Raw genomic sequence first — 14,073 nt, 5'->3', positions numbered from 1 at the left:
ATTTTCAAGAACAAGTATGAATCAGTTCAATTTTCAGATCTAATTTTTCTGGGATAAAACATTGCAGTATTTTCCTGGAAATAGAGCCATACATAATAAGATTATTATTTGCTTTGAATGTTCAAATTACGATAGTGAAATGAATTATTTATAAGCTTTTTAAGATTTATTTATAAGATTTATTTCTTAGCAGTTGATAAACTTAACTACACTTGGATTTCAGTCTGCTGGAACTCATATTGTAGTAGTTTTAAATGTAGTAACATATTATTTAAGTTGAAAAATAAAAATTCAGTAAAAAATGTATTTTGAAAATTCCTAGAAATAATATGTTCAAGCTACCAATGTTCACAGGTTAAGGAACAAAAAAAAATATCTATTGACATTAAATTCCAAGACCAAAGCTAAGGGGTAGATCACATGGGTTAGGTTATTTGTCACTCACTACTCACAATATTTTAATTCATATTTAATACATACTACGTCATCAAATTCTTGGAATGGTATATTTAATATTTTGGTTCGGAAACTCATTAAATAGCACAATTTTGCATCTAAAATTCCAAATTTTTCCGGGGGAGGGCCCCCGGACCCCCCACGCTATGACTGAGGTATGTGTAATACATCTTTTCGCCCCCCCCACTCATGAAAACGCACATATAAATGTTGAAAATCGGTTTTTTAGTCATGTCAACAGCAATGTTCGTTGAAGGATTACAAAAATATTCACGTTTATGAAATAAATCGATGGAAGAATGCATAAGGCAGAATATGCCTGGGATTTGATTTCAAAAGGAATGCTATCAAACCGAGTTGTATTTGTTCTGAAATGATCCTAAAATTTGGTTTCTTTCTCACAAGCAACTCCTTCATCATATTACGAAATTGTTAAAAAATTTTTTGTTTCTAGATTGACTTCTTAAATCGATTTCTTTTTTACGTTCACATACTGTGAGAGCCAGCAGAATATTATCATCGTTTGGTATCATCACTCGAGTCCCGCGGGATGCGTCTCTCCGACATCGCGGACTAGACTGATCTCACCTGGCCACCTGGCGCGGCGAACGTTGGCGAACATGGCGTGGCTTCCTGCGAAGCCTCGGCTTCACCGCTGGCGGCCTGTTGCAGGAACTCGTTCCTGGCCGACCTGGGCGGCAGCCTGGGCTTCCTGCTGGGGCTGTCGGTGATCGGCCTCATCGAGCTGCTGGAGAAGGCCGTGGAGAAGACGGTGGGCTACGTGGACCTCAAGATGAGCTCCAAGAACAACTCCCGGGACGAGCGGGAAACGAGAGATGAGAGAAGCAGCGACAACATGGAGATCGCCATAATCACCACGGAGAAGATGAAGGCAAATCATAACTGAAGAACTGAAGTGTTGGTTCGATGACCAGCCAGTGCCAGAGGTCAGCGGGCTTCTCGACCGGCGAGTTTCAGTGTTTCAGGGAGCGACGTGAATTTCTCGACTAATTTCTCTCGAAAAATAATGGATGGTATTTACTATGTTCCTTTAGAGTAAATGGTTAAACAGTCCACTGTCGCATCCAAGTTTGCTTCTAGAAGTAGATACACACTGAGGCTTCTTGACTGGATGGAGAGTGGACTGGTGATAGATTTTTGTTTTAATATTTTCTTAAATTGTAATAATGTTTTAGAAAATATTAACACTGAGAGGTTAAGTGGAGATGGCTTATAGACTTACTTATTCTAAAATAATCCAGAGCCCGTGTTAGAACTGGAACCAAGATTCCAAGAGTTACATGATACCTAGACCACCAAACCACCCCCCCCCCCTTTTTTTTTTTAAATTTCTAATGTCCAGTCAATTTCATTGTTTTATATATATATATATATATATACACACATATAGTTATAATTAGAATTAAATCTGACTAAAGACTGAACTAATAGCATACCTACCATAAAAAAAATTAAGACAAATACATTTTAAACAGGCAGGTTTATATACATAGTTTCGATTAATATAAGGTAGGGGAGACAAGGGGCTAGTTGTCACAGGGGCAAGTTGACAAACTCTTTATGTAGATATTTCTAATGGATAGAATGTACATATATATTTTCATCCACAGGTTACACGAGTCACTTGACAGACGTAAAATTATTTACTTGCTGACTGTGGCCTTTATTTCTTCAGAATAACCATGTTTATGTAAATGATAAGTGCTAGTAAAAATGTTTTATCTACTTAATCAGTCACTGTGCAAGTTCTTTTGATTTGTTGATAAATTTAACAACATATTAATATTCTATAAACAATTTGCTTTAAAATGACGTACAGAAATATTATTCACTTGAAAAACTTTAGAAAGTGTTACAAAATAATACAATTATGGTTCTCTGGGGCAAGTTATCACAAGGAACCAGGGGCTAGTTGTCACTGTGTCATGTGGAGAAGAAATGTTAACTAGCTTCCTGACTTTTTTTTAATAAAAATGTTTGCATTGTTAGTAAAATGTGTTAGGGATGATTATCAAACTGTCTTTCATAAATTGGCTCATGACAATGGCCAATGACTAATGTCAGGGGCTTTTTTTTAAAATCATAATATAACAATAAACCTTTCAATTAACCAATAAGATTATATGTAATTTTACAACACACAAAACAATAAGGTGCAACTGTTAAGTATTAGGCAAAGACTGTGGTTTTGCTCTGTACGTGCCAGATTGGTTCCAAAAGTTAAAAAAAAAAAGTAAAATTTTTCATAAACATAAAAAACTAAAAATTATTTGAATAATCACATCTTATACTGAGGTGATTATTTTAAAATATGTGATGAAACCAAAACTATATTGGATTTAAAATAAAATCTTCATTACATCGAACAGAAAGTGTGTATGAGAAGTTTTTTTATTTATGTAAAACATATTTTACTATACACATTCTTTTATCTGAAAATAAAATAGATAAAATATGATTTCAATATTATTAAAAAGTTTAAACTAGCTATACAGTTTTTTATTATATAGTACTATTTTAATTTTATGTATCATTCCAAGTATTTAAATTAAAAAAAGTAAAATAAAAAACATAAAAAAAAGCATAGTATTCTGGGATATAAACCAGTCATAAGCAGTAGACTCTAATAGGTTAAACAGAGCTCAATCTGGTGACGCCTTATTTCAAATTACCTTCGACTACTATCAATTACAGAGGTGCCTACAGAAATCATTTGCAGTCGACCATAGTTGCGTACTTCACCGTTAGAGTTACGCACCTTATTCAAAGTAGTTGCCATCTTGTGCTGTTTTGTCTAGATATACGGTAATTTTTTTTAGAAATGCACATAAACAAAATAAAAATATGCTGTGTTTCTCCCCAATTTACAATCATTATTTTAAGTGCAGGTATGATGGAAGTTGAATTTTTAAAAATCTGTGATGATTTAATAAAATCAGGGAATAGGTTAGAAGACCTAAAATCTGCAAAAAAAAAATAAATACATAAAAAAAAATTCTATGTATTTAATTTGCAGACCCCGGCTAGTGAAATATACCTCATATTAAAATTTATTTCAACATGGCTAGGTAGGCCCAATTTATATTTCAGTCTTACAAAAACATTTACTTTGTTTTTGTTACCAATGACAACACAGTATGTTTGGAACATGCACTCTTCAGCAAATACGTACAACAGACAAAATACTTGATACTGTATTCTTCAATAAATGTCTCATTGATAGGTTATTTAATCTGTAACCAAAAATTTGTCCACTCATCAAGTCTTGCACTTTTGTTTCACCTAGTCTCTTCATGCTGCCTCCAGAGCAACTTTTTCTCGTCGTTCCTTCGCACGTCTTCGTTCTTTCTCTGCAACAAAAGTTTAATTTGGATGAAATAATTTTATGTATAATTTGCATGTTTGGCTCCATTTGTGGAAAACAAAGCTCTAAACCACCAAAATAACTAACAATCCATGGTACAGTCTTGTTGAGGAAAAAGATAAACTTGTAACATTGCAAGAACACTGCCCTCCCCCCACCTTTATGGGTATTTTTGAGAGGAATAAATATTATGTTTTGTCTTGCAGATGGAACAGTTGATGAGATAGTTTCAAGGCTATAGCAGACCTGCCAACATTCAAATCTAAAAAATCATGAGGTCCTCGATAAAAAATTTTCAGGCTCATAAATACAGGTTGGATATAAAAAAACAACAAATGAGAATCTTTAAATTTAAGTGACATACCTGTACATATGTTACATGGTCTCTGCTTCAAAATTTATTGCAACAAATTATAGGTTGCAGATTTAATTTAGTTGAACATAATTTAGCGCTGTCGTGTAGTGATCATGCAGGGCCGCAACTAAAAAAGATGTAAAATAACATTTTGCTCGTGTAACACTATTATCACTGTTCACAGCAAAATTAATTTTTTTATTGAAAGCAATACACTTCACGTGTTAGATGTGTTTTTTTTTGTAGCGACATGTTTCACAATGTCTCCTCTTCCACTATGCGAGATAGAAAAATCAGCACGGCACACGCTACAAAACGCAAAATTGCTTCCTTTACGTGACTCGAGTATTGATGGAAACTCGTTACTGTAAGCTTTCGTAAAACTTGTTTAGTAACTTTTACAAAAAAAATCTTGGGGCCCCAAAAAATCGTGAGGAAACACTATTTTGGCATGAGGGCGTGAGATGGACCTTAAAATCGTGAGCCTCACACCAAAATCGTGAGAGTTGGCAGGTCTGCTATAGTGACCTAGTTCTACATTATTGTGCTATATAATTTTTAATATTCTTGTAAGCAATTTTTATATTTAACTAGCTAATGCCTTTTTGTAATTTTTTTTTGTTTTTGTTATTTTAAGTTTGTACACACATACAAGGTATCTCTCTCTTTATCTCTCTGTAACTCTATATATCTCTTAATATATTTACATTCATCTCTCTATATCACACTATATCTCTGAATCTCCCTCTCTCTATCTATCTATATATATAGTGATATACATATATCATGTCTATATCTCTATATGTATCTTCATATATCTGTCTATCTCTATATAAATATAGCTGTATAATTCTCTACATCTCTAACCCTTTACTTTTATATCTTTATATAGCTATTTCCTCTATGTATATTCATTCATATTTATCTATATATACATATATGAATAAATTCATTAAATATATTACAAAATATTTAATATTTGTTTTATAAATTGATATTCTAAATGAACACAATATAATATGGAATGTTTACGTTACTATTTTAATATAAAGTACTTATCAAAAACTGGGGAAATTATTATAACAATAACAAATGTTACAGTATGTAAAACAACTCAAAATTCTTATAAAAATTGGCTTTTGAAAACTCTGATAACAAAATAAAGAAAAAAAGAGTTTTTTTTTGTTTCTCACTACTTATTATCAACAGAAAAATTTACAATTAAAAACCTACTTTGGCGGCCATCAGTGAACTCATTAATACGTAGAACAATTTAATGAGAGCCAATCTTCTGAACAACCCTCCAAGTTTTAACACGAGTCATTATGGTAATAAACTAATAAGCATAAATATTAGTGATGTGTCAATTTTAACATTATGAAAACCCAAATTATTAATTTGAATAATATTGAGTACCTCAAATCTACCCCTAGAATCTGAATCTATGTCTCAGGGATCAAAAATAAAATAAAATACCAGGCATAAAAGATATCAACTAAGGAATTGAAACATTTAACCCTTTAATAATTGTTTCCCACAAACTAAGTTTCACGAATCTACACATATTCTAATTTTATTTACATAGTTACGCATATAGTGAGGAAAGGTGACAGGACTTGAATTTACTACATTTCCTTCAATATTTTTATTGGAATCTTTTCCCTCAAGGATTCTGATGGTACATTGCCAATAAGTATAGGTACAGCTGGGTTCTGAAACGACAGCTGCAAGAGCAGGCTCACCGAGCTGCTCCTGGGTCTTCCCTGACGGCCCGTCCCCGACGGTCTCCGTGGGGACCTCCGGCAGCTCCTCCGCGGGGACCTCCGGCAGCTCCTCCGCGGGGACCTCCGGCAAGGCGGGCCCCACCAGAGCCTCCAGCTCCTCCTCCACGGCCGCCTCGTCCTCGTCCGTCAGCGCCCCGCTGAGCAGCTCATCCAACTCCTGCAGACAGCAGCACGCCAGCCATCAGCCTGGCCCGTGTCCTCGAGACGTTCACCGTGCACCGTTGCCAATGCACGACGCACTGCGAGCGACAGAATAAGCTACCTCAAAATCAAAGTACAGTTACTGCAGAAAGTTCACCCAAAATGTACCGACTAGCTCAACTCTAGCGAGGCTGTCCAAATTTGTCTTAATCATGCAGGAAATGTATCAGATGAAGAAGCTTCTGATGTAGAGCTCTTTAACTCTCACGCACTCATGGGCTACTTTCCATGACTCACAAGAAACTTTACCATTTTTACTCACATAAGCCTTGATAGTGCATAATGTTCACACCCTCTTGTTTTAAAGTTGATGTTTAAGGTTTAACCTTTTTAAGTCATATTATTCTTGCCTTGCTTTTATTCAGCATGTGGTGAGTGAACTCTGATTTTGAACACCCCAACAAGTATCAGAAATCCAGTTACATTACAGCTTGGAATTCACTTGGCCTAGAGAAGACTGTTTGGCTCACATGCAGCGTAAGAAGGGGTCGTAGGTGTTTAGAGGCTAGAATGGCACTGATTGTTACATCAACCATAACATAAGGCTGGTCTCACTGGCCTGGCTTCCCAAGGTCGAGAGAGGAATAGCTTGATTATTTTCCATGTGACTTCATCACATACAATTTGGACCGTAATTATTTGGCAAAAGAAAGGTAAAATTAGTGCGGGCCTTGAGTAAGTGAATACACAAAGTGAAAGGCACCATCACTTTAATAAATGCACTGTTGCAGACTGTTACATTTTAAAGTCAACTACATGCAACTGATTAAAATAAAGACACACACATAGGTGTTGTACCTCAAAAACTAGCATCTTAAAGCAGAAGTAAGTTATACTAAATTATTTTTTTTCTATGTGTGTTTTTTTTCTCATGATTTTAAATAAATTCATAATTAATTGTTAGTTGTTTAAAGGTTTTATCAATGAAATAAGTGATATATAATGGTTTTCGAAAACAAAGGCAAATTTACACGTCAAGACCAGCATGTAATGAAAGTATGAAGTTGTGTAATATACAGTTTTTAATTAACCATTAACATATTTTTATTACATAATTCGTAGATCAATAAAATTAAGGTCTTCTATATAAACCTAACTTTTTAAAAGATTTTGTAAAACCTAATCCTACTGAGTCCATAAAAAAATAAATAAAAGCTAAATATTTTATAAAAAAACTTCAGCCTTGCAACATTTCCAAGAATAAGTACAAACAAATAATGTCATCAGTATCTTTTTTAACTACAAAGTTTGTGCATCAGAACAACTACACAACCTGATTTACAAAAAAAAAAAAAAAAATTCAAATGTACTATCTGACTAGTATCTACTTAGCTGCAACACTTAGAGAAAATCAAAACTTAATGTCTTGATGTGGTAATTAAACAAAACCCAATAATCTTCCAGCATCAGATGTTACATCTGTAACAGAGTGGTTGTCCCGATCTACCCTGGCCAGAACTTACGGGTGTAATATTTAGCTACTCATAGATGAAAGACACCATACATGTTAGGTAATATCCAGCACATATGAATGTGTAAACTCAGTTTTTATAAACTAACAAACAGCAGCACTAAATGTACTAAGGAAAACACTACACAAGTGTTTTGAGTGGAGGTAGAAACGTGCAGTTGGTCCCATGTCTGGTACAGCTGAAGGTAAAAGCCTGGTACGTGACGCGGTACGAACTGACTCACCCTCTGCTTCTCAACGCCTTCGCGCGTCTCGTCGAGGATGCGTTCCACCTCGTCCACAGTCAGCACCTGGTGGATCTTCTTCAGCGCTTCGTTGCCCGCTTTCAGGCCGTCCATTACCTGCAAACAACATCCTCTGGACTCTCCAAGCTTGCTGACATTCACGTACGTACACCACACAACCACCATGAACTGTAGTGAATCTGCACTCAACTACATGTAGCCCTAAAAGCTTCAAGAATATCTTCATTGATCTAGTTGACTCTAAAATGTTCTGAATTTTACATTCAAATAACAATACATCAATGATTTTCCACTATAGTATACTCAGTGACAAAATGATTGGCACTTTAGAAACTAAAATAAAAGGACAAACCTTTTTTGGTCAAGAATAATTAAAAATTGTCACTCTCATATAATTTACAGGAAAAAAAGTTTTATTTAAGGCACTAATTAGTCATGGGTATCTGTGTTAGTGAGGTGAAGTGATAAGTGCAATGTTTGCTGGTACTACTAACGTGGTATCGCGTCTTTTAAGAGCAAGGCTTTGAACTAGTGAGCCGTCTTCTCGTCGTGCATAGCGCAATAATGTTATTTGGGCTGTAAACATAACGTTATTTGGCAGAGAAATGAAGATAAATGTATAATGCAAGTCTCTTAATTTACTGGTTTCAAGAATCTATACCAAGTGTTTCCTACCTAAAAATTATTCTGAAAAAACATTTTAAAAGGTTGGATAAACACCTGACATTTTTCCCCTTCAAAAACCCAACCCATGTGGGTTTTTTTTTGTTTTTCAGTAAAACCTGGGTTTTTCCTCTAATTCTGGATTTTGGTAGGGTTTCTTTAAAAAAATTAATTTGTTATTATTAAGCCTATCGAAAAACTTTTGTTTAGTTGTCTATATTGCTAGTTGTTCTAATTAAAATATTATTTATCTATTACTTGTATGAATTTCTAAAGGATTAGTTATAAGCTGAAATCAGCCTGTATTTAGTATTGTTGTGTGCATCTGCAATGTACATAGGTATGAACTTTGTATGTGGTATTTATGTTGAATTGTAATTGTAATAAAAGATACAAATTTTTGTAGTTTAATTTTTATTTATATTAATATTGAAAAAAATCTAAGTGGGTCCACCGAGTTTAATCAAGTGGGTTTTATTGAAAAAACCCAACCCAAAACCTATGAGTCAGGTACATGCCTGCCAAACTTAGCATTTTAGCCATTTTCTCTCTACTAAAAATATACAGTTTAAAAATAAAATACGGAAACAGAACTACTCATCCACCTTCAGCACATTTTAAAATGCTTTTTGTAACAGAGTCTGCTCAGATATCTTCAAGAGCAGTTTTAAAATTGCGAGTTTTTTCTGAAACTCTGCACACCGTATGTGTGTCCAGGCAAGCGAGGGCCTTAAGAAAGATTTGTCCATTGCTAACTGCATAAAAAATGTTATTTTTCCAATACTCAGGTTACATGAGAGATATCTCATCACAATCTAAAAAATAAATACACTCAATATACAACATATATGTGCTGAAGGCAGAAGTGGATTTTCAGAGTGGACAAGCCCATTAACCCTCCTTTCAAACTTTGATGGAGTGGTTATTTATGTGTTATTAGTACACAATATTTTATGGTTTTATTTTTTGCCCTTTTCTCATTTTTAAAACAGAAGAATTTAGTGTGTTATTGTTTTTATTTGAATACATTGTGATACATACTCCACCAAAATAGTGATAAAATTTACATCCTGCATTTTGAAGATAAAATAATTTTATAATAACTGGTCTAAAACAGACATATTCAGAACAATAAAAATAGATTAGTGTGCATTTGTGGTTTAAAACTGATTCAATAAGAGATGCACAATAAAAACAAATTAAACTAATTTTTATGATCCATGCACTTTGGTAAAATCTTTTAGTTCGGAAAACATACACCTTGAATTTCAAACATTAAAAGATTAGTTTTTTTTTATGATTTAAATGAAGTTTTGGTTAAACGCTACTTAATTCCATGGCATAACTTGCTTTCTGGTACTATTGTAGCATTAATTTGGATTTCAGTGTCTTGACATGCTTTTCGGTGTTATTTTTCTGTTTTATTGCAATTCACCAAGGAATCTTGTCCCTAGTTATTAGTTAATTTAGACGCATATAATATTCTCCTAAGTTCCGTATACAAACATACAATGACAAGTGATGCCCCCCATCCATCCCAGAGGCAGAGACTCACCTGCAGCTCAACCTGCGAGAACTCCACGTCGTGAATCATCTTCTCAATGTTCTCCAGCTGGCCGTCCGTCCTCGCCAGCAGCTGCTCCTGGTAGCGCTTCTTCCGCAGCAGCAGCTTGGCCCGCCTGCGGCAACCACAGCCCCCGCTCACATCCTCCTGGCATTTCCATCCTTCAGTTCTTATTGTGCTTCACGTACAGTCGACAACGACACACACAACCACACAGAACAGGGACGTTTGGAAAAGAACGAGCAGGTCCACTGCATTTCTTCGCTCCGTGCATTCTACTGGCCGGCGTCGGAATAGCACTCATGCCAAGAGATACGTCAACCGATTCTCGTCTGCCGCGCACGCAGCTTAAGAGTTGCCAACGAAATTAAAACTTGTCATTTCAATGTAACTTTAGTGGATAATTAACAGTAGTTAGATATTAAAAATTATGAATTTTCTCTAAAACAAATTAGATTATTTTACAGTGATGTGTTGGTGGTATCAAAACTTTTGGTTGAATCAGAGCTACAAAAAAAGGAAGGGAGAAATAACTAATAAGAAAGAACATTAGCTACTAAATAAGTCGGCTATGGATAAACAAAATGTAGGAACAGAAATAAGTGAAAACTATGTTGGCTAGAAATGAATGCAAGAAAATTAAATTATAGATGAAAAAAATGAATATTGAAGCTAAATTTAAGTAAATGTAAGAAGCTAACTAAGCAAAATTTTACAGAATACATTTTGTGAGTATGACGTTGAAATTTAAAATTGACATAGTTATAGATTTCCTGCTTCAGATCTACTACTTTCAGAATTCTCCCAACACACTGCTACTACTGTTATAGGAATACTTACAGTGACTTGTATGCATGTTCCAAGCAAGTTGGTGAAGTTAAGTGAAACTAATTTAAGTGGCATTTTAAAATCTAGTATTTCTTATACTATGTTAAATGGATAAGCCAATTTTCCATGCATTGATATGAATTGCAACCAGTGGCGTAGCCAGGATTTGTATATGGGGGGGTGTTAAGAAACATGCCCCCCCCCCCCGTATTAAAGCGGGGGCTTCGGGGGTTCTCCCCCGGGAAAATTTGGATTTAAAAGTGTAAAATAGTGCTATTTTAGCAGTTTTCGGTTCTTAAATTTAAATATTGTAATGGTAAAAATTTTATTAATTTTAATATGAAATTTGTTTTAGTGATGAATAAGAAATTAATTAAAGATTTGGTGCTAAGGGGGCGGGGGGGGGGTTAACCCCTATAACCTCCCCCCTGGCTACGCCCCTGATTGCAACCCCAGACCACAAAACCACGTACCTCAATGTTCCAAATCCACAACAAGAATCTAACAGCAAACATCCTCTTCAGGCTCCCAAAAGATTATACGATAGAAGATACCTGAATTAATTAGTAATTAGAAACACAGGAATTATAAGAAAACTAATGAAGTATTCATTTTTTGATATCTTCTAAAATGTCAGGAAAAATTATGTCACCAAATTGCAAAATTACATCCAAAATTATTCTTTAATTGACATAACCACATGAAGCAGCATGAAAAAAATATCTGCGCAAGGATTCAAATTTTAAACCAAATGATTTAAGCCAAGGTACTCAAGCCAAGGGAAAAATTATGCAATACTGCGAGTCTCCTTTTTAACAAGGAGTTAACTGACAGTACAATTTTTTTAACTATAAAACATAGCCCTTAAATCCAAGTTGGGCATTGTAACACTTGTATTCCCTAACACCTGCCTCCTCTCAAAAATAAGCAATAACACTATGATAAATTATAATTGCCCACCCGCTTCCTCTACTCACCTCTACTCAGAAATTTAAGCAGTTCAAAAATATAGTAACAAGGCAAAGGCGATTCCCAATCATTTTCAAAATGATACAAAAAGTGACTGCTATCAGGAATCCTGAGATATCCAATTGAAACAGGTGCATATAAACATTGTTTAAACTCAATTGCTGGGCACCATTCTTGTCATAGAGACTTGTTTAGACAATTTCATAATTGTTCAGTAAACCATTACTGGTCTTAGGTTTTTCCAGGAAATATTGATGCATCAATCAAGTTATTTACACACTTACTCCTTCTTCCCATCGTGAAGCAACTGACGGGCGAGATCTCTATCTCGACCTAGGTTCTGTTCTATTCTCCGCTGGTACTGACGTATTTTGTCCCGCTGGCTCTTCATTTGCTGAAACATTATTTTTCCATTTTAAATCAATCCTAATGCATAGTTTCTAAAGAAAGTTATCAAAAGTGCTGTAAAAAAATTCCTATAGCAATTATATATTTTATAAAACTTCCCTCGCAATTTTAATAGCTTTCCTGATTATTATGTTTACAGAATCCAGTTTAAATGGAAATCATTTTTTGCAAGATACTTAAGAATTATACTATTTTCAGATTTTTTTTTTCAAACGAGACCCTATCTCAAAACTTGTCATACATAGTCAACATTTGAACATTTACTCTTAAATATAACAATTTTTTTATAAGTTTTTATTAAATTTAAACATTCACTTATTTAATTTCTAAATTAATCCTATCTAATTATGAAATCCCTATGGTAATTGAATTCCATGTACTTTCAGTATTTAATCACTGATAACAGGAAGGAGTTGTTAAAGTGTACATTACATTAACCTACAGAAACTTGGTATTAACTTACCAAAACAGATTTGTCGTATTCAGTGACTTTGCTTTCGGTTTTTCTTCTCTTGCCAAATAAAGCTCCCATGTTATTTCTGGCATACGTTAATCCTTAAATCATGTTACGAGCACACATTGAAACCTAACAAGGGTACAAGATAAACATTACTTCGAATTATGCAGACGACATGCAATAATCCCATAGATTCATATTACCCGGTAGTTATTCAAACCCATATAGTACAAATAGAGGTAAATACATAGAAGAACAAAATCGGGATACAATTTTAATGCAATACGCTTTCATTTTATATTTCAAATTCGTCTTCAAATGGACTCTTGAACCATAAAAGTAACGAATGATTTCATTCCCAAATTAAAAAAATATATTCCTTTTTTTCTTCTTCTTTAGAAAATTTCTTTAAACAAATAAAGATACTACCAAAAACACAGCATGAAACTAAAGAAAATATAGATGGTATCGAAAGATGTTAAGATTTAGCAAGGATTACTAACCAATTTTTTTTATGATAGTCAGTCCCAGTGTGGTTCACTAAACTCTAGGCTGCTGGATGTTACTGAATAAAATGACTAGCTATTAAAGCAGGTACACACTCTGTACACAGCCTAGAGGACTAATTTCTGTCTAAGTCTGATTGTAGCTACAGAATGAAAGAAGTTAAGAAAATCTATATGGTTTTATTCACACGTCTCACTTGTTATATTGGTGCGGCTCACACCAGTAAATTACACACACACACTATACACGCTGTACTTTACATTGGTTACGATACATGATATCTATACCTATCGGCAGTCTTGCTAAGGGGAAAGAATTGTTGTGATTAGAGGTGGTCAATCTCGTAAAAATTTTACTCCGTGGCGTGCTCATGTGGCAGAGTTAAGTTTAAGACAGGCAGGATAGGCCCAGCACTGTAAAATAGCCCGGAGACATGTGGGTAGTTAAATAAAAGGTTTAAACGAATATTTATAATTACCAGAATTAACAGGATCAGTTGAAGTAAAGTTATAGGCTCCCCGCGAAACAGTATGTCCATCCCGGGCTGTGAGATGATGAAGACTGCTGGAAGGGGGTGGCATGGCGAAGGTAGATAGCGTCACCTCACGCCAAAACCTAAAACGAACTTCGTTGCATGTCCAAGGGCACCGTCGTCAGATGGGGCCCCTGGGATACTTCCCGAGGTGTAGCCGACCAAGTAGCCCAGGCTCTGGCGGTTCCACTGTGGGTGCTTCAGCTGGTGTTATTCGGGTTCGTACTTCGTTGGGAAGGAGGGGGGTT

The 14,073-nt window shown here is 34.9% G+C and overlaps 2 protein-coding genes across 2 annotated transcripts in view; one reads left to right on the top strand and one right to left on the bottom strand.

The window, feature by feature from the left end:
• Window positions 1–2,228, top strand: part of LOC134542044 (uncharacterized) — a 32,878-nt gene extending 30,650 nt beyond the window's left edge. Inside the window, exon 8 of the mRNA XM_063385893.1 lies at window positions 1,129–2,228. Within this exon, the coding sequence (XP_063241963.1) occupies window positions 1,129–1,363 (235 nt within the window). The 3' untranslated portion in view covers window positions 1,364–2,228. The remainder of the gene's footprint in view (window positions 1–1,128) is intronic.
• Window positions 2,229–3,463: 1,235 nt separating this feature from the next.
• Window positions 3,464–12,991, bottom strand: LOC134542045 (charged multivesicular body protein 6-A). The gene is made up of 6 exons (XM_063385894.1): window positions 12,793–12,991; window positions 12,206–12,315; window positions 10,116–10,239; window positions 7,877–7,993; window positions 5,939–6,137; window positions 3,464–3,827 (listed from the first exon to the last, which is right to left on the bottom strand). The coding sequence occupies exons 1-6, from the start codon at window positions 12,859–12,861 to the stop codon at window positions 3,769–3,771; spliced, it is 678 nt and encodes a 225-aa protein (XP_063241964.1). The 5' UTR covers window positions 12,862–12,991; the 3' UTR covers window positions 3,464–3,768.
• Window positions 12,992–14,073: the final 1,082 nt, after the last annotated feature.

Source organism: Bacillus rossius, assembly GCF_032445375.1.
Source record: "Bacillus rossius redtenbacheri isolate Brsri chromosome 4 unlocalized genomic scaffold, Brsri_v3 Brsri_v3_scf4_2, whole genome shotgun sequence".
NCBI classification, from domain to species: domain Eukaryota; kingdom Metazoa; phylum Arthropoda; class Insecta; order Phasmatodea; family Bacillidae; genus Bacillus; species Bacillus rossius.
The sequence above is the reverse complement of the archived record's forward strand: the minus strand, read 5'-3'. Positions and strand labels throughout refer to the sequence as shown.

Coding starts and splice junctions, on each gene's coding strand:
- LOC134542045 (XM_063385894.1), bottom strand. CDS start 12,861: ATGGGAGCTTTATTTGGCAAGAGAAGAAAAACCGAAAGCAAAGTCACT. Junction 12,316..12,792: donor AATACGACAAATCTGTTTTG/GTAAGTTAATAC, acceptor ATAATGTTTCAG/CAAATGAAGAGCCAGCGGGA. Junction 3,828..5,938: donor GAAGACCCAGGAGCAGCTCG/GTGAGCCTGCTC, acceptor CTTTTGTTGCAG/AGAAAGAACGAAGACGTGCG.